Source organism: Diuraphis noxia, unplaced genomic scaffold (assembly GCF_037042655.1).
Source record: "Diuraphis noxia isolate RWA-SAM2 unplaced genomic scaffold, SU_Dnox_SAM2 contig0003, whole genome shotgun sequence".
Taxonomy (NCBI): Eukaryota; Metazoa; Arthropoda; class Insecta; order Hemiptera; family Aphididae; genus Diuraphis; species Diuraphis noxia.
Genome location: NW_028301713.1, coordinates 17,559,821 through 17,581,559, shown reverse-complemented (window position 1 = coordinate 17,581,559; position 21,739 = coordinate 17,559,821). Strand labels below are relative to the sequence as shown.

General features: G+C 29.3%; 2 protein-coding genes across 6 annotated transcripts; one reads left to right on the top strand and one right to left on the bottom strand.

The window, feature by feature from the left end:
* Nucleotides 1-4,814: 4,814 nt before the first annotated feature.
* On the top strand, nucleotides 4,815-19,979 carry LOC107165126 (uncharacterized). Of its 5 annotated transcripts, XM_015513221.2 has the most exons (8): nucleotides 4,816-4,955; nucleotides 5,221-5,414; nucleotides 6,431-6,780; nucleotides 10,084-10,170; nucleotides 15,575-15,802; nucleotides 16,426-17,141; nucleotides 17,646-18,020; nucleotides 18,117-19,979. In XM_015513221.2, the coding sequence occupies exons 4-7, from the start codon at nucleotides 10,126-10,128 to the stop codon at nucleotides 18,013-18,015; spliced, it is 1,359 nt and encodes a 452-aa protein (XP_015368707.2). In that variant the 5' UTR covers nucleotides 4,816-4,955; nucleotides 5,221-5,414; nucleotides 6,431-6,780; nucleotides 10,084-10,125; the 3' UTR covers nucleotides 18,016-18,020; nucleotides 18,117-19,979. The 5 variants fall into 5 exon arrangements, with proteins under 5 accessions (XP_089078525.1, XP_015368707.2, XP_015368706.2 ...); XM_089222399.1 differs by lacking the exon at nucleotides 6,431-6,780 and having other exon boundaries at nucleotides 4,815-4,955; XM_015513220.2 differs by lacking the exons at nucleotides 4,816-4,955; nucleotides 5,221-5,414 and adding an exon at nucleotides 6,267-6,358.
* Nucleotides 18,013-21,730, bottom strand: LOC107165127 (uncharacterized). The gene is made up of 3 exons (XM_015513222.2): nucleotides 21,512-21,730; nucleotides 18,329-18,541; nucleotides 18,013-18,263 (listed from the first exon to the last, which is right to left on the bottom strand). Exons 1-3 carry the CDS (start codon nucleotides 21,519-21,521, stop codon nucleotides 18,091-18,093), a joined length of 396 nt encoding a protein of 131 aa, XP_015368708.1. The 5' UTR covers nucleotides 21,522-21,730; the 3' UTR covers nucleotides 18,013-18,090.
* Between the last annotated feature and the right edge of the window lie 9 nt (nucleotides 21,731-21,739).

The following is a 21,739-nucleotide window of genomic DNA, read 5'->3' as shown; positions in this document are numbered from 1 at the left end:
ACTTAGCCGGCTTTAGTAAATTCGTTTAATTATTCATGTCCATGATTTAAGATCTTAAGGGCCAGTTGTACTGTCTATACGGTTAAACTTCGATTACGCTTAATCAGCTGATAACAGATATTTAACCGTGCAAATTCGGCCGATTAAACTACGGTTAACTTTAATCAGAGGCGGTACAACTGGCCCTAAGTCGTGTTCATGCCTTACAAAAGAAGAAAACACAGTTGTATCCTATTTTACAAAAAAGATAAACCAAATGCAGAAGTTACGAACGCTGATGATAATGATTGTGATCATCAGCAACCAAAAGTATGAACTGAATGAAAAATGCTACCAATGTTAATGTGAATGCAAATTTGTAATTTTTACTAATGTAATGTTGTCTTTTTGGTAATTTATTCAGTTTTATAGATAATATAATACATTTTTAAGGTAGAAAGCTTGGACACAACACCGCAATCACTGATAATGCTTCTTTGTGCCTTAATACTAACGAGACACTTCATCGCTTTAATGACCGATATTGATTGTTCTGCAAATAAAAATAATTTGTCTGAACTGATAAACATCTAGTATAAGTTTGCTTCTTTTATTTGGAAATTATTATACAATATATAAATCATTTTCTAAATCAAAACAACTTCATGTTGGTGGTTGGTGTAAATAAACCAATTGTAAGCACTCACAAATTTGTGGATACCACCGACCACTTAAACTTGCACATTAAATGAAAAAGTGGTTTACGGTTCCAACATAAATTGCTTATGGAATACAATTATTGTTCATCTTATTTTGAAGAAAAAGAAGGAGCGTTTTGTAAGTATTGTACCATTTTCGCCAAAGTCGAATATATAATTATATATTAAAAGTAATATAATAACTTAATCAAATATTTCTACTGTGTATTTTTATATTTGAATATATGAATAAGATGAATTGATTTTGACCACATTTTAAAGGTAAATTACATAAACAGTGATGCCATTTGAGGAGGGGGGAGGGTGAGGTTTGCATGATGTACATTTGCCTGATGGGTCGGTGCCCTAGTTGCTAACAACTTTAGTGACTAACAAATTGCCCTCCCTCAGCTTAGGCCATCAACTGTATCCGTCCACGAGAAAATCTAAGCATTATTTCGACTTCTTATCGTGTACAAAGACAAAAAAATAAAAAACACACCATTGTAAAATTAATATATTCATCGCTTTGATCAGAATATCCAAAATATATACTATACGCGTGTAGCGCACAAGTCAATAAATTGTATAAAGAAAAAAAATACACAAAAGATTTTCATCTGTCAGGTTTTCCTGTTAACCTTGTGTTTTTATATAGGTTCACCAATTTGTAAATAATAATCTGTAGGAAAATAGCGCAGGTACAATATTTTATTTTATCGTGTAAACAGACATGTGTAATAAGCTTTAAATAAATTGTAATAAACATTTCTTATTATTATGAATATATTTTAGACATTTCTTCCGCAGAGAAATCCATAAATAGGTATTTGGTAATCTTTTTTGAGCTCAAACCGTGTTGAATTACGCACCTATGACCTATACATGGGTGAGTGACATGTAGATGTTTATTGATTATTACACCTATTGACTTATATGCTATATTAATTATATTGTGGATTATTGTAATCACTAATTAGTATATTAAAGTTGAAGTCGTTCTGCTGCAGATCAAATGAGAAGATGAACCATGATAAAAACCCACAATTTATGATTTAAGATAGCAATGTTCATGTATAAAGAAATAAGTATATAAATAACTATAATTTAAAAATCTCCCCGTTAAAATAATGTTATCTTAATAAGGAAACTTTTGTATTATATTTTCGATCACTATAAAAATTGATCATCTTGTTAATTTTTAACTATGCAAAATAATTTGCTAATATTTGAGTTTTTGACAAATTTAATAATTAAATCTTAATTATTAAGATTCTCTTTTTAAATCATTATAACATAATATTATTATGACAATGTATTTTCGATATTTTTTAGTTGATATATAAAATACTTATGAGGAATGTTGCATTTAATTTCTAAGGTTTTTACGGAGCTTAAAATGTTTTATCAACATTTATAGAAAATCTAAAAAAGATCGACTATGGACATATGTCTGTCTGTTGTCTGTATTATATAACTAAAACAAAACCAAAGATCTGCCAAGCATTATCAAATTATTTTACTATGTAAATACAATTTTAATACAAAAATTTTCTGAAAAATTCATATATTATCAGATTGTATTTACAGCTTTTCGTTATTGAGTCCATAGACACACGTCATTATTGTTAAATTAATACATATTTATCGTCTGTTCTATATTCCGAAAATTGGACTGTAAGTATAACTGTATAACTTAAGTTGACCTCAGATGTCAAGTTGTTGCAGTGCACAACAATCGAAAGTATCAAGTCCAATCACTGCAGCGTCTGCAGCTTACTGCCGATGATGTTCGTTCCAGTCATGTACATCAATACCGACATTTTGGTACACTAATAGCGTGATTTGTAACTTATTTATTTTCCCTCTAGTACCAAGGTAAATCGATTCAAATTTCGTTAAAAACAAAGCATATATTATATAATTAATATTTAATTATTAATTATTATGTATAACAGTATATATTATATTATTTATATCATGCTTTATAGGTAGTGATTAATTGTTGAATCAATACCCTTAGTGTAGAACGATATGAGTAGTTTCGTTGTATAAATGAAATTGGGAAAATGTCAGTATATGTATGCATAAAATTTAATCATTAACGTAAAAGTTTCAAATCCATCGAACAATATATTTTTTTTACTACAAAATTATTAAAATAGTTATTATTAGGCAGCAGTGATAAATACTCCTATAAATACTATAAATACTCCTCGTGAGTATAAATTTTTTATATTAAAATTTTAAATAAATAAATTGATTTAATTAATATAACTGCGATGTTTGGCATAGATACCTATAAAGATATTACCGTAACAACTAACAACCATCAACGATTGGTAATAAATAATAATATATATTATACTCGTATACAGAGTACAGACATAATACAAACTAATAAAATACTGTGCATTAATAAACGACATATATATTCGTACTACAGTACCTGTGTATATCTATAAGAATATGTGGTTAATGGTTATATCTTATATAATTTATTGTGATTACATAAAAAATAAAAATGATCGACTAGATTAGCACGGAATAAACCGCTATTCGTGGTATATGTAGGTAGGTACTCTGCGTAAAAAAACATTATACTTGTTATAATAATGTATATATATATATATTTTGTCATGAATTCATACCTTTATACTGAAACTATTAACAACATAATATTAAATATTGTATACATTTGTGAAATTTGTGTATGTATATTACGATTTACGACTGTCTGCTATTTGCTAATATATTATAATAGTCGGTCGTAAAAAGTTGCATTAAGTCATTACAGACCCTATTGTTATGAATACTCGAATATGTATTATTGAACACGATTAGCGATAGTCGTGTGCTATATAGATAGTTATACAATTTGAATTTCGACCTGGTGTATGTCAAACGCGAGCAAATCAAAATCGAAAGCGCGTCAACTTTTGGAACATGTCTGTAATTATATACATAGACAACAATTAGCAATTTAAATTACCAAAATGTCGATTTCAACACATATCTTGTATTTATAGATTATGAGTAAATGTGAGTACCTATATCCCTACACCAGTTTTTATTGTGCAATGCAATGTTTGACTTTATGTCGGCGGCATGTTTTTTTTATATATATACATAATTTGTTGGTTAATACAAATAGACTTATTAGTAGAAATATATATTATGTCCTGTATTTTAAATCTACAAACGTATGATATATTCAAAAAGGGTTCATTAATGGAAACAGTGCTGTCACAAGCCCGAGAAAAAAGTACCATTATGTTCTACAGAGTGGATGATATAGACGAGTGCGCGTTAGGAAATTAAACATAAATACAATATAATGTATAAATAATTCGATATGTTCAAGTTACAATAGACTATTGTCAATAGTGTATGCATGACTCCCACGAGGGCCGAGGCGGGGAGAGAGTCAGAAGGACCCATGGTAATAGGACCCCGACTTTCGAGGGGCTCGACGTTCATGCAAATGATTACTTCAATATTTATATAAAAAAAAGATTTCAAAATGAATTGTTATTATTGTTAAGAGTGGCCCTGATTTAGTTTTGTACCAGCCTCCAGGGCCAAAAATATGATGTGAGGGTTAGATTAGGTCAGATTGGTTGCCAAATATAACATAATTCTAGTTTGAATTTTTTTTCGTTTTGTTGCATAAAATAGCTTAATAATATTATATGTATTTATGTCGTATCTTATTTAATATGCATAATGTATAGTATTTTATACTATTCTTTCCAAACCGATAAATATGCGTAATTATATATATTATATTATGTATTTTCGTGCTAGTATATTTTCGATGTTGAACTGTTTAATTTGAAAATCTTTTCACCGGGTACTATTGTGTTTTGTCTTAATCATTTTTAATTGTTAGGTTTTTTTTGTGAATGATAAAATATAGTATAATTGCGTGAATAGTGTACCTTCTACCACACCTATTATATATCACGTCACGTATTTCACGGAAGCTTAATATTCATTTCACAATCCATATAATATACCTATTATGTTGAGCCTATATGTATTATATATATATTATATTTTAGACGCACATCAGAAAAAACCACCTGTTGGGTTTTAAAATTAAAAAGACTTGAACGCGCCTCTTCACTCCATCTACAATATGCGAACACACGCGACGTCGACCGTAATATATTTATAGATCTGCAAAATGATAATAACAATAATAATAAATTGTCACATTTTATGGTTTACATTATTATAAACCTAGGCTACAACAGACTGGATGATGGCCGAAGGGTGAGTTTGATTTTTAATAACTACTGAGTGCACTGTTCGATTATAATTGATTGAATTTTGTTGGGTGCGGTCACATATGCTCATTTTTGATATAATAGTAATGATAATATAAAACACATAAAGTACTTGTTTTATTCTATATAGTATATAACAATGTGTATTGGAGGTACACTACTGTCAATTTATATGGCGGGGATATGACTCATTGTCCGATAAAAGTCTATAATATTCGCGTTTTTATACTAATTTTTTTTCCATTGTATAGATCGTACTGCACGCTGCAGCCTGAATTACAGACGTATGGCGCCTAATGGTGGATTGCAATATCGTCTGAATGAAAAAATTATTTCGTGGCTTGTGCGATACATATTGTGTAGTATAATATTACATATTATTATTCAGATGGCCGTTTATCGCGTCAAAACACTAACAAAAAAGGGGGACACGACCGTTTACCTGGTAAGTGGTGATGTATACCATAGACGAATAATTAATATAATATGAACTATATACGCGTTCTCCACACCAACTTAGCTGTATCTAAAAGATAATAACATTGTTAGAAAGAGATAAGTCATGTCTATGCATATATTATGGTGGAGTCTAAAGTGTATGCTATACATTTCTAAAAATTTTGGCCCCCTAGACCTCTCTCCGATATTAGTACATTTCTTTATACGACAGATCTGTGTGACGTGTAGATACATAATAATATATATGTATGGATGCGTACCCTGCAGTGAGATGCCTGAGATGAAGTTGAAGGGTCAGCACTCAAACAGCCCAACTAAACATTTTCGAATATTTAAACTTCTTAAAGTGAATTTAAAATGATTAAGTTGCAGGACTAAATAAAAATAAAATTATTTTTATTAACAATTAATATTTTATGAGAAAATGTTTTTTTTTTTTTAATATGTTTATATGATGTGTATTACATTTTAATTTTCATATTAGTATAAGACCTAAGAAGGTAACTAATTTATTTTTCAAACCTAATCTTGTGAGTTATCTGTTGCTGAGCAATTAAGTTGTAAATTGTTAATTTTAAAGGCCCCCATTTGAAAAATCTTGCGTACGCTACTGAATGTATAATATGTAACATATATTACATTAGAATAACGATTGAAATGTTATGATAATAATTAATAATAAATAATAATATTATAGAAATACATTTAAATATTACTAAATTTAATATATAATATAAAAAAGTCCAAAAATTTCACGTGCTGGATGGATAAATAATTATATCGCTCGCGGTGGGTGGGGCAAAGACGGGCCTGGCGCAACACCGCACGGTGCGCGTGTGTCATCCTCGCGGCGCGACGCACGACGGGACCTAGACCGCAGTCGCGTGCCATATTATATCCATCGTGTACGTTCGACAGATCTACAGCACTGTGTGTAATATCATAAATCGACCAATATTGTATTTTTTTAGTATATTTTATTAATGCACAATCATTTCGTAGATATATCATGATATTATACAGTGTGATTTTCCGATCGTCACTTGGCCGATATTCGAGTGCTTCACCCTCTGTGCACTGAAAAAACACCCGCACAACAAACAAACTATAATAATAATATTTTGATTTATACTCGCACTCCGAACTGCACTGCAAGTACGACATACAGTATTATAATATTGAACCCGATCACTGTCAATTATTATCGTGTTCCTGCAGCAACTATCGATCGTCCGGTCAAGACTTATATAGCGGGTTATTATTATATACATATATATTACAATAGTGAAGAACTTAAAACTTAATACACATCACTACATGTTCTGCACCTGCAACTGCAGTGTCCGCGCAGCGTAAGTACCCATGCCCTATATTTATTAATCATTTAATTATATTTTTATTTATTCTTCAAGAAGATAATGGGCCCCAATTGAACATATTCATAAATAGGAACCTACTTATTATGATATTATCATTATTATCACCTGTGAAACTGTTGTGTGAGATATTATAATGTTACAATTTATAGTAGGATTGGGATTTAGAAGCACTAAGCAGTAAGCACTTAGCGTTATTGTTGTCCAAAGTTATAGCCACACGATGTTCGTTTTAAACGTATACACTTTCATGTAGGTACTTCAGTATTTTTGAATTAGAATATTATTATTCATACGTCTTTTTTAAATTTTGTATATTTTTGACAGTTTTCACTTTTTTTTTCTTCTTTATTTAGGGCACGTTCACTAAAATCCGGGTTTTAGATTTAATTTTAAGATTTTTACGATTAAATCATTATACGATCTGTTTCATTTATCTCATATAATAGGTATATGATATTAGGTATATTATTATTATATGTATAACATGTGACAAATTCATTGAGAAATAAGAATACTACCGAATTATTTTAAGTATCTATGTGTTACAATGTTACTTTCTTTATCATTTAAATATTTTTGATATCCTTATCAGCTAATTTTCATAAGGAAACAATACAAAATATAGACTTCGGAATAATCAAATATAGATAGATATATACTTTCACCGTGTAGTTATTAGAAAATATACATTTTTAATTATTTCAAATTTTCAAGAATGAATACTGATTAGTATATTGAAAAATATAAAATAGTATGTTTTTAAAGTCTAAAATGTATATAATTTAAACATTCCTTTTATTTCCTAAGAAATATTGACTGATTTACAGTAAAATAATCCACCCAGTATAATGTGCTAACTTTTTGATTAAAATTATAATATAGTATTATTAAATTATTATTATTCGTATTTGTAATTTGTAATTGGGATGTACAATTTAATAAGAATCATAAAAGCATAATAGGTACCGAATAATTAGACTATCAGGGACGTATTTAGAAAAATCGAATGTAGGAGAGCTACATAGGCGGAAATGGGGGGGGCTTGGGGAGCTTAGCCCCCAAATGTTGTAATAATCCCTCCAAAATTTTGTCAGGCTTCATGTGAAATGTGATTCTATTTTAATATAGTTTTTTTTAGTTAATTTAGCCCCACCCCCCCCAGAAATTTCTATTGATTTCCGCCTATGGAGAGCTAGGTAGTGCACAAAAAAAAAAAATTCAAATTACCTAATAATTAATATATCAATATGACAAAACAATGTAGATTATATTAGTTTTATAAATTATTGGAGTATAATATTTTCACAATAGAATTAAATACCAAGTAATATAATATGTTAACATGAAATTATAATATCCATAAGTAAATATTGTTTAGTTTATATTGGTAGATATTATGATATTGATATATATAATTAATCAACATTTTATTAATGCGTAATACGCATCGATACGACGAACCGGGAGGAATCCGGGTTTATCAAATATCAATAAGCCTATATAGGTATTTTACAAAATAATAACATTATAATATTATGTTACACTATATGTTATCTATAAAAGAATAAAAAGTAAGAAAATATATAATTTTCTTTTCTTTTGTTTACCTACTAATATTATTACTTCGACGTTTCGTTAAATGCTAAACGTTAACAATAGGTAGTAATGATAGGTAGTAGGTACTTACTTCAGTTTCAGTTCTTGTGCATAATATTATCATTTATTCCAGTTTAATGAGCAGGATAAAATTCATATTAAATTGTGTTGTACGCGCAAGTATACGATGGGTATATCTACTTAAATTATATCACCGCACGGAATATAACTTTCGCTTACCAAGTTACGCATTCGAAAATACGTCGAAACATTTGAATAACTCGAGTAGGTACTATTTTAGCACAAGGCCCATATATTACCAGCTATATATATTATAACATCTAGTGTTCCGAAATATAAATCTAAAACAAATCATTTTACGTGAATGCAGAATTGAATAACGAAAACTATAGACTAGCTTATAGCACACTTCTATATTTAGACGAATATTTAATTGACGGAAACTCGACATTAAAATTATTAATACATTTTCTATATGTTTTTAAGTTCAGGCTTAAAAATGTTTTATTCAGATTGATAATAAGTTAAGTGCAATCGCACTTACACTTTCTAAAGTTTTAAATGATAGTAGGTAGGTACCAATATGGTATTTATATGTATATAATGTAGATATAATTATATATTATAGATTAAACTTCTAGTAATATGTATATTATGTATTTATATAAAGTATTATATACATACTTATATTTTAATAACATTTAATTGTTAATAGGTAAATAAATAAATGAAAAAAAGAAAAAAAGTATTATAATACTTAGCCACCTAGGTGGCTATAGCCTATAGGTATTTAACTATAATTATAAGTTACAATCCATAATGCTTTAACTTCCATAATGCTTGCAGAATATTTAATATCATGAATTACAGTCAGTAAATCACAATTATTATATCGCAGGTAGGTAGATCAACTTTGATTTATGTTACATAATATTATTATATATTGTATACATCGAGTGAATATAATATAATATAATATGTAATATTTTATTAAATGTGTCACGTTATATAATATATATATAGGAATTACATAAATTATAAATAGATATTTCATATACTTTTAATGACATTTTTGTTTAGAGGATTGATAATATTTTTAAGTTCAACTTGTATAAGTACCTAGTAAACAGTAAACCTAAACTTTATTTTTAAATTTTAATACATCTTGTTCAGAAAAAGCTATAGGTACCTAATGTGCACAATTATTTCCTACCTACGTACTTATTCTCAGAACATAAGTTTCTAAAAATGTACAGTTTAAAGTTTTACTAAATTTCATCAAAACTAAACAATTTGAAACAGCAGTATTATTATGTAGAAAACTAGAAACAATAATAGTTCACTAAGGTTATAGGAAGTTAAATTTATTTTAATTGAACAATATAATATAATGGAGTTAGGTGTATGAAGTATGCAGTTTGTATTATGTAGGTAGGTGTACTATATAAAGGTAAAAGCCAGTAGGTACCACCTAATTGAGTGGCATTAAAATTTATTTTGAATAGTTTCGTTACAGTGCATTTCAAACGTACATATAACAGTCAACGACAAAATAGATTTTATTTTACAGTATCTACTGCGAATGTGTTTAATAACAAAATAGAATCAATTACGATATTTTTTTTTCTCTATTTATATGTTGCGTTTATAAAATTACAGGTTGTGATGAAATGAATTTGGTGGTATTTTCAAGGTTAGAATATGTCCGTTTGCGATTGCTGGGCCAGTTTCAAGTTTTCTCAAATTGTAAGTAAAATGAACAATAAAAGTATAAAAATTAAAAACAATAGTGACAAAGTCCTTATAATATAGGTATTATATGTACGTATACATGTATCATATGTAAAGTAATTATTTAATTATACAATATATTGGCGAGCAACCTTCATGAGAATACGGGCTGTGGGAAAATGTTCAAGGTTATAATTTTTTCTTCGTATTGCGTACGAAAAGTCTTTTCGAGGTATACATTTGACAAAACGTGTAAATTGCTAAGAAGAATATTTTTTATGTACGACGTATTAGCTAATAAGGCTAACTTATTATAAACGCTATTAATTTTGTTTTTATTCATTGCGACTACTTGCGAAGCACAAATTATATAATAAATAATTCCATTTTTCTTATCTTAATTCACTATCAAACTGATGTAATGTTTTTTTTTGTTATCAAATTTGAATAAATTTTGAACGGAGTATGAGAAAAAAATATCATATAGATATTAACTAGCTGGTATCATTGAATTTAAGTAAAATAATTAATTAAATTATGCATGGATATTAGTAAATTATTCTTGAAAGTGGTTTCTACTATGTAGGTATAGTATTTCCACTATACGTCTACTGCAGGTACAATAGTTAGGTACACTTTTAAACATTTAAGTATTAAACAGTACAGCTGGAAGTTCCAACCTAACCTAACCGATATAGTTCCAATCTGGAACTATATTGGATTTATTATTAGATATGTATGGGCATGTCACATTTGGTATACTTTTACTTGTACCTATCAAATATTCTAAGTTAGCTAATCATTTTTGTTTAATTTAACCTACCCGTCCTACCCCCGTTGACATTAAATTTTTTCTTTAAATCCGTTTCATGAATGAAGTAGATGTATGTATCAGTTTACTGGGTGAAAAACTAGGAGAGGAAAAATAATAATTTATCAACCAACATTATATATATAAAATAACGCGAATATCAAAATTAAATTGTTGTTAGTAACACAAATTATATATTTATTTTATTTTATATAACCTGTTTTAATAGTAAATAAAATAGATGTATGGTTGTCGACAATTCAATATTACATATTACATTGGTAAATAAAATAGAAATCTGCGTAGGATCATTTAAATAAATCGTTCAACTAATCATCTATCGATTTAATTTTTATAAATTATTGGTTGAGATACCATATACGTTATACATTTTAATATAAGCGCCACAAATTGCGTAAACCGTAAACTGATACCCATCCCTATATAATATACTTAATGTATATTTTTTACGTCTCAACTTCTCAAGTTACTTATTTGCTGCGCACAATTTAATAAACACATATGTATCGAATTTCTTTTTGTCTGTGGTAAATAAGAAATATGATTTTTATGCTACGTAGATACTTATTAAGTATATTCGCGCACAATATACATATAAAGCATCATAATATACTTTCATCGAATACGTAAAACGTATCTACATATTATTATATATTGCTACACCAGAATGTTTCGAATACAAAAAAAATTGTTATTATTATTAAATAGGGAATAGTGAATTTCAAATATTTGCTCTTCTGGTTTTCTATACATATCGCTTGGCGGCAGTCACATATTATATACCGTTTTTGAATTGCATATTAAAGTTTAAGTGCTCGGCTCACACATTACACATTATACGAGTGCATGACCGGTGTATTATGTATAGTATATAGTATATAGAGCTAGTGTTTTTGTTGGTCATAAAGTATAGCTAGATACCATTATTGCTTATGCAATTATGCCTCGCGGTCGTCGAATGAAATGGAAAACCAGTTGAAAATTTAATTAAAAATTCAATGGGCAATATTGAAGCGGTGTGTTGTATATCTGATGATGTATCACTGCGTATAAACGTCAGTAACTTTTCTAGCTATTTATATGATACGCGATTTATGTCATTGAAATAATACACCAGAAATGTACTTTAATTAAATTAATAACGATAGTTATTATTTTTTTTTTCTGGAATTTGTTTACAAATTATTCCTTATATTTTGCGGCAAAAACAGGCCACCCAAGCACATTACAATGTTTTAAAACCACTTGTCTAAACGCATTATGCTAAATATAATATTCAAAAAATATTGCAATTTAATTTTTACCCCCAGTAGCGCAGCCAGGAGAGTTTTGAGTGTTAACCCCCCCCCCTGAAATTGTTCATCTAATAATTTATTATTTATGTTATTTATACTTATACGAAAACTATAAAAACTATACGTTCTGTAACTATTTAATCTCAAAACTATGTTTTATATAGCCTATATAGGTAGGTACCTATAAAACTTGCATATACATCATGATTAGCAACATGACTTTCAAATCGGAAAGGCTTAGTTTACCTGTCAAATTTTCTCCGTGTATATTGCTACCTGCTATATTATGGCTTTATATAACTTTACTTGTCATTTGGTTTCAATAAACGTTAAATAATAATTTGTACACAGTATAATTGCAAAGTGTTTTGTCTAATATTATTGACATCAAAATCCTTTCATTATAATCCTCTATTTGGTATTACTATATGTCTCTATCATAAACTGCATTAGTGTCTAGAGATACCTGAAGTTTTAATAATAATATTACCATACAATATTTTTGATTTATTCTTCAAGAAGAAAAACCACGTAAAATTAATATAATATATGATGGCAATCGATAAATTAATATATAATTTTAAAATTTTAAAAATAGTACAAAAATATTGTCATCAGCCGAGTATTGAACCATATATACGTTTATTAGTTTTTTTCCTGTTTACATTTTTCTAGTTTCACGAGAACGGATTGAATAACCATTATTTTTTCAAAATTTTACTTTTAAAATATACATTTTGAAAATATATGGTATTACAGCTAGTAGCTACGCACTTTTATATTTAATGGTGATAGGTACCTACTAATGAGTAATGGTACAAAAAAACCGAGTATAATATTATGTTGTTTATTCAGTTATGAGTAATTATTGAAGCAAAACCATAATTCATATTCCGTTGTGTCGTCAGAGTACTAATTATTTTGTACAGTAGTAGGCAAACCCATAGGTTTATATAGAAGTAATTTTATTTTATTGTAGTAAAAAATCTCTTCGTACTCAAGGTCTTGGCGCCTGGGAAACGATTTAATTTAAATGTTATACAGCATATACATTATACATTTACTTATACATAATATTGTATTCTTACAAGTAACACGTGCTTTACTCAATGTCGTCTACAAAATTGATATAATATTGCGGTACTCTCACGTCGTGTCACGTGTGAATAAATAAGAGATGTACCTATACATGTATAGCAGTACCTAAATAAAATACGTAAATATCTATTTTGTTCTTTTGTATATTTCATGTATAATATATTTACGCTAGCTAGTGGATGTATAAGTTCAAAATGAAAATTAAACTCAGTAACAATTAAAACTGAAGGATAAAATAAGCCCGACTACACCGCGGCTTCGCCATGTATTATTACAATGGCCTACATAAGAATTAATGACGGGTGTTGTAGGTACTCATCTATCAATAGATTTACTAACGAGTTGAAAACGAATCTTTTCCGCGTTAACGACGTGTACTTGCGTATTATACCCGCAGGTAAATCTATTATTTTTTACACAATATTTGATGTATAAAAAGTTACTTGAGAATTTGAGAGTTGAGTTGAGTGAAATGGTCGAAAATTTACTCTACCGACCGAAGTCAGATTTTATTTTTGCAAATTGAAAGTGGCTTACGCTCCGGGAAAATTATAAAGGTCATTTTGTTGACTGTTGAGGTATATCGAGAATAATATTAGATGATTTGGTCGAAATCGTTCATAGAGAAGAGTATTTTTGCAGTTTTGATAGTAGGTGAAGCTATACCTATTTCGTTTACTATTTTATTGTTTATTACATTTGTTTCACAATGCATCGACATAAAACACTCATAACAAATTGTAACGGGATTATATAATGGGAAGGATACCGCAAAGGCAGCAAACATAATTCTTATTCATGCGACAAAAAAAAAAATTGTACAATCCATCAACCTTTGAAAATCTGAAATACTGATGCTGAAATGTAGTTACACTTGAAAGTCATTCGATGACAACTGAAAACTGAAAACTGCTCATTACATTACACAGTAAATAATTTATTTTTTATAATAAGTAATTACAAAAGAAGACTTTTATCGATAAACTTAAGTTTATGTACTATTTTCCCTGTTCAAAAAACAAGAATCGGGGGGTAGGGCGTTTATCACAATACTACCACTATCAGGTTCCTAAGTTTATATACCTATGTATAATATAAATATTTGTAATTTAAACTCGTAATAATATTTTATACACAACTGTGGGTAAGTAGTATAAGATTTTCATTTATAAATTACGGTAGGTAATATATTGGCACTATAGGCAGGTACGTTTAAGAGATGTTTATATTATATTTCTACTATGAATTTTTCACAGCTGTATATCTCCACGACCATAACGATTGGGTACCCATTATAGCTAATTATTTAACGAGACCTCACCTTTTAATAATCTATTCCGTATTTTATACGGAATGTTATACACCAATAACTAATAGGTAATTGTAATTATTGTGAGCAAGGTGATGTCTATTAAATCAAAACATGTTCATTCGTAATAAAAACATTAAGATAGAAAGAAATAACGCGCTGTTGGGAATGAGTAACTTTAATGGCCAATGTGAGTACCTGTCCCCTTGTTTAATACCTACATTAATACGACGAAATGAACATTTTTGACTTATGACATAGGTATAATTATTGACCATTTTGTAATGTTAATATTTTCTTGTATTTGTATTTCATGGCGTGTACACTATACAGTATACATACAGACATATATAGGTATTTTCATGTAATTGTCTGCGTATAGGTATCTATTGTATACCTATAACTTATGCACATGTTATATACTTTAAATATTATATAGTAATTAAATACAATGGTAGGTACAAGTGGTACAACTGAAAATTATACGACTTATTAGTTATCGTTAGGTACTATATTGAGCCCATTCATGATTCATCTATATATAACATACAAAACTATCAAGTTCATGGGACAAGTTTGAGTACACTAACAACTAAACATTTTGTACAATTTGTACATTTTATGTCTGCAATACCTATACTGATTATGTTAAACGAGTGAAACATGATGCACAGCTTGTGCAATATGTCTATACGTAAATAAAGCTTTAAGATAAAAACAAAAAATCAATAGAACTGATTATACATGATTACCTGCATAGGTATGTGTCTTTCGACAAGAAGAGTTTTTTCAATATTTTGTTGTCATAAATATAAATATTAGGTTTATATTTTTGTTCACTGATCACATGATGATGATTATGATTTTTGTTTTTTATCGTTTCAGATTTTGTGTTTGAGTTGTCTGCTCTATAAAAGATGGTCGGACGCAGAAGCTACCAGACTGTTTTATTTCTTCGAGAAGTCGTCCAGGGAGTGGCCGTTGCTGAACAACATCACCAGGAACGGAGCCGGGTCTTTGTTCGCGGATGTGACTTTCGGGGGCTACATAATAATATGCGTGGCGCTGTACATAGCGTATTTGATGGGCGAGCTGAAGAATAGCAAGAAAACTGTAAGTCCGCCACCTGACCATATCGATCACAATATATTTGTACATGTATTAATGGTGAATTCAAAATAGAGGTTAGATCAACCTAACCGTCCTAACCTTAAAAATGTATGAAAATCTTTTGAGTTGTGCAAAGAAAAACTATATTTTTAATTATTTATAACTTTTAAGTTTTAAATACAATAATTTTCATTATCTAATAAGTAATGCCCATTATTAGTATATAAATCTCATAATTCATAGGTATAACTCGTGTAAGTATCTATTTAATAAAGACTACTATAAATTATTTTAATTTATACCTATTGATACCTTGCTTGTTAACCGCCCTACACTCATATTAACGATGACAATCTTCTACATTAGTTGGTACCTATACAGCAAACATCAATTTAAGTTTAATTAAATTCAATTTAATAATGACGATAAAATAAATTACATTTAAAATTCAAAAATCATAATTCTTTCGTAGTTTTCATGGGTAGGTATATAATATGTAATTGTATAACTCGTTCGTTTCAAAAATGTCAACCACCTGACTCTTCACTCCTTCTTCAACGAACAAACAAAAATGTTCGATGCAATATTGTAAGAATAATAATTGTGATATTTTGTGCGCGCTGCAGGAATCGTTTCTGTTGGTCATCGGCGCGGCGCTGTTCATCGCCGTCGGCTGTCTGGTGTTCACAGCCGTGGACAGCGTGCCCGGGAACCTGGTCGTCAACGCGCTTGTGCTGGGCACCCTGTCCATAGTGACGGGCATGGTGTTTGTGCTGGACACGTGTATGTCGAACAGGCGGAACGATAAAGAGTCGCACCTGTTGCCGAAGAACACTCGGTACGGCGACATTGCGCGCACTAGGGCCGCCGTCGACGGTGCGGTGCATGTCAATAATGGCACGAACGGCGTGCACGCAAACGGGGCGAACGGCGTGCACGCAAACGGGACGAACGGAGTGCACGCAAACGGGACGAACGGCGTGCACGCAAACGGGACGAACGGAGTGCACGTAATTGGGACGAACGGCGTACCGAAGCGAGAGATGACGGTCGAGAACAAGCAGAAAAACGGCTTGCTGCGGACGGCCGTCAATGGTCGGACGGTGGAGACCAAGAACGAGAGCGTTCAGACGACGACGAGCAGGGACCGCGGACGACCGGATGACGAAGTCGACGCGGCGGCCGCACTTCAGTACGGTCGCAGGTACTTGGACGACCGCGGGTTCGACGTGGGTCACGGACATAGGCACTCCGAGTGGTACGACACTGACATGGACCTGCCCAAAATGAAAAAACTCGAGATCAACGTGCCGTCCGAGGAGTCTCCGGATTACCGTCGCAGGTACTGAATCACGTGCTTACTTACATTGGCGTAGCCAGGATTTTTCTTGGGAGGGGCGCTGATCAATTTTTACACATCGGTGGTTTACACTCAGGTTTTTACATAAGTTAAACATGTAGAAAAAAAATCATAAAAATAGCGATGAATTTTCTTTTTATATTTTAAATACAATCCAAGACTTTTTAGCGACTTTCATAGACCATTAAAATAATTTTTAAATTTTCTTAACATTTCAAGGGAGAGCAGCTGTAGTCCCGCTGGCTTCGACACTGCTTAGTGCTTACTTACCTTGAAGTGAATCTGATATCGGAGATTGGGTTGAAAATTGTGTCTGTTGTTTTCAATGCCTTGTTATTATTAATTAACGTCGTCTTATTATGGCGATGTGCTCAATTTTTTCGGTATTTTATGCAATCAAACGGAAAATTAAAATTAAACTAGCTTCATAAATTATAATATGATACTTACCATATTTTATCAAAAAAATGTAATTTTGGGTTTCAGATTTGTAAACGTTAAGAGCAGTGTTAAGCTACAATCACCCAGTATCACAAGCACAGTGCACAATCAACAGGAAAGTCCAAAAGAGGAAAATGAGCACGAAGTGAAAAATGATAGAGTACCTTATGTTTTTTCGGAAAAAAAGAGACCAACTAGACCTACTGATCTACCCTTGAAATCACCTGTGGAGAGAGTGAATGATTCGTTACAAAAATCGGTTAAAAGTCGATATTACTTTGGGGCGAACACGGAAGAACCTAAATCTCCAAATGATCCTGGTTACGTGTTACACACTGCGTCCAAGTGGGAAGAACAACCTGCAGTAGCCGTGCCTCAAAATGGATACAAAAACTTTAAAAGAAGTCAAGTATAACATATGTAAATAAAGTGTATTCATTTTTATACAAATTTCAATAATTTTGTAGACTAGACTAATATACAATTCAAATTATAGTTTTAAAAATTTTCTTTCAGGGTCTTTGGGAGAATTTTCTTCTTCGAGTATGTGTTGAGTTGGATCAAATGATTCCTTATCGTACTCTTTAGTACCCAAAACATTTGTACCTTTAATTCTGATAACAGTAGCCTTTTCAACTCCTAGCATCCTAGCATATTGAAAAGCTGAAAAAAATTTTTTCTTTTATAACTCAGGTCTCAGACAATGATAATCATATTAATAAACATACCAGGTGAGAGTTTGGCTTCATCGTTTGGAATTAATCCTTCGGTTTCCATCCAATTAAGGCGACCTTGTTTCACTTGGTATAGGACAGAACCAAACGTCATCAAACTTATAAAAAAGTATGCTTTTGAGAGTAATGCTTTCTTAGCCTCAGCTTCTTCAACAGTCATTGGTTTCATGAATCTTCTGAAGAATCTGCGCACAAAATGGAATTTATCTGTAAAAATTAAGCATAATTAATTAATTGATACAAAAATAATTTTATTTTAATATTTTGAAATCACTGTCAAAGGTTTTTTCAACAAAATAAAAATAACATTCCATTCATTTTTCAAATGAAAATCAAAATATATAATAAGGAAGGAGCGAAACAATAAATATTATACAAAAAACCAATGTACTTAACATTTATTGGTTAATTACCTGTATTTAATGAAAACGCACAAGTAACTTATAATAATTTTAACGATTTCTTAAATCACAACTTATCTTACTAAAATGTATAAATAAAATACAGTGAAACCTCTATTAATGGACACCTCTCAATAGTGGACACTTCTAAATTCCCCGGCAAAAATGTATGCGCATAATAGGAGTTATAACCTCTTAGTAGTGGACACTCCTAATAGTGGACGTGGACACAATAAACTGGTACCAAATTAAAAATTACCTCTCATAAATGGACACAATACGTGTACATTTCGAAAACGTTTAATAAAAACACTATATTTATCTGTTATATATTCGTTCATATTTTATCTTATCTTAATGGTTTTCCTATTCGAAAAACAAGAAGAAGAAGATGAAGACGATTCGATATACAATCCAACGTTTGAAGAAGTTTGGAAAACAATAAATAATTTAAAAACATATTTTAAAAATAAAGAAGATGAAATCGCATTATCAATGGTAGCCAATTTACAAATTCATTTTGAAGAGCAAAAAAATTTACACAAAAAAAAATTACAGATTTTTTTAATTTTACATAATCATTAAACATTTTTATAAGCATTGTTATACATACTACATAATTTTTTAATACATACATACTTACATTAAATATACATACATAAACATACATATTTATATTATAATATACATACATAATAAATAATAAATTAATATTCCAATGTATATGTTCATATACAGTGTACATATAACCTGCAATTTCCTATAGTGTCTCCCTATAGTGGACATTTAGTAATTTTTTGCAAATGTCCACTAAGTAGAGGTTTTCTCAATAGTGGACAACTCTCTATAATGGACAATTTTTAATTCCCCGTGGCTGTCCACTATATAGAGGTTTCACTGTATAATATTTTCAATAAGATTAATATGGAGAGTAGTGTGTAAGTAACTCGTATTAGTGTATTACTTGAGTAGTATTTTAATACTTATGACATGTATACTGTAATTATACATTAAGTAGTTGAAATTAAACAATAACAATTTATATGATAAGTCATAATATGCTTTTTTTTCAATTATTTGATAAAAATCTAGGTATTCAAAAAATTATTGTAATCTATGCACGTATTCGTGAATATAATAATAAATATTTAAGTATGATTTATTTTAAACATTTTTTTAATGAATTTATTATTATTTAATTTCAATTTGTAATCGATCATGAAAATATACAAAAATATTCTTTATTCATGTGTGGATGATATTGTTATAAAATAAATTATTTATTGAGAATATGTTTGTAAAATGTTCAATAATGTTATTTAATTATTAGTTATGTCTTATGTATTCTTAAGAAAAAAGCATTACCAAACACCTTAGAAAAGTAGGTACCTAAATGAACTTTTATGTACTTTATAATATAATAGCCCCTTTTACTTTGATAAGTTTTCAATTTTTTTTTCAGCAACTATCTATGTACCTAATATAAAGAAACTCAATAATAAATCACAAAGATGTATAACTACCAACTACAGTATAATAAAAAAGTTTATCTAAAACAATCGAGACTGCTTTAGACAAACACAGTCAATTCAAAAACAAAGATGCATTATTAAAAAAAAAACAGTAATTAATAATGTACATCATAAATAATATTATAGGTACCTTTTTGTATATTGATAAATAGGGTTCAGGACTTATTAAATTAAAAGGTTTGGAGTAGAAATACTTTGCAACAAATTACCAAAAAATGTATGATTAAATACAATTGAAATATTTATTAGTTGTTGAGAGGACAAATTATATCAATAAAAAAGCACAACATAATGTGCAAGTATTTATGTACTTAAAAAATTTAAAATATGTAGGTAACTACTAAATACTAATTTTCTGAGTAGGTATCTGAACTAATGGTTATTGTTATTAGTAATCAACTCAATTGAACTGCTACATTAAATGCTTGGTGGCTTTAAAATGTTCAAATGATATGAAATTAAGAACTGTGTGTTGTTTTGATAAACATATATTAAAAGGAAACATGCAAAAATTGTCAATAAATTTATTAAATAATATCAAAATCAAATTTTCTCAAAAAATACCTAAACATACAATATGTTACAAGTTTGGCTTTGATGTAATATGAAAAAAATTTGTTTCTTGTTGGTATTATTTTTTTAACGATTGCACAAAATTAAGTCAACATTTATTAATAATTTCAGCATTGAAAAATTAAACAGACTTTAAGATAATCTTTCAACTATTTAATCTATTCTATGATTAAACAACCAAGACAAAATACCATGGAAATGCAACAAATCCTAAATAGCAATTACTATTGGTTAATATGTGTATTGTGTAGGTAAGATAAATAAGATAATACATCATTATTTTAAAAATATTAAGTAATCTTTAGTTTAAAAGTACAATATTTAGCATTTTCAATACCTAGGTTAGGTATAATCAATTTCATTTTTCAGATTTATTAAAATCTTTTTATTATTGTTGCTATTGACTAGTTAAGAATGTTATTGGTAAATACTAGCTGAGTATCAACTTAATTGAGCCTATAAGACCATGACAATATTACGATATAAGTACATCAAAGATTGTAAATCCGTTTTTTCAATTATGTTACACGTATGAGCTACTAAAAATAAATCGCTGTACTCAACAGTTTACACATTCAGAAAATTATATTATGTTAAAACTATTTAAGTTAAATACTTGATTGTAAGTTTATATTCATAAAAAATTACAGTACATATACATGGGTACTCACATCCAAACATATTGACTGATTTTAGTTCTACCTATTCGCCGAACCACATTCGCAATAATTAAATTACATACAAATTTATGATATTTGTATAAATCTAAACTAAAACATAAAAAAAATAAAAGGTTTTAATTTAATCAACCCATTAACTGGTAAAGTGGACAATAGCTTACAAAAAACCTAAAAAAAATTTTTTTAATTATTTTCAATAAGTATTTAGTGTTATCAGTT

Excerpts from the sequence above, each read along its gene's own strand:
- LOC107165127 (XM_015513222.2), bottom strand. Across the intron at positions 18,264-18,328 it reads TGAAGCCAAACTCTCACCTG|CTTTTCAATATGCTAGGATG; the intron begins GTATGTTTATTA and ends AATTTTTTTCAG.
- LOC107165126 (XM_089222399.1), top strand. The coding sequence starts at position 10,126 with ATGTCCGTTTGCGATTGCTGGGCCAGTTTCAAGTTTTCTCAAATT. Across the intron at positions 15,803-16,425 it reads TGAAGAATAGCAAGAAAACT|GAATCGTTTCTGTTGGTCAT; the intron begins GTAAGTCCGCCA and ends TGCGCGCTGCAG. Across the intron at positions 17,142-17,645 it reads TCTCCGGATTACCGTCGCAG|ATTTGTAAACGTTAAGAGCA; the intron begins GTACTGAATCAC and ends TTTGGGTTTCAG.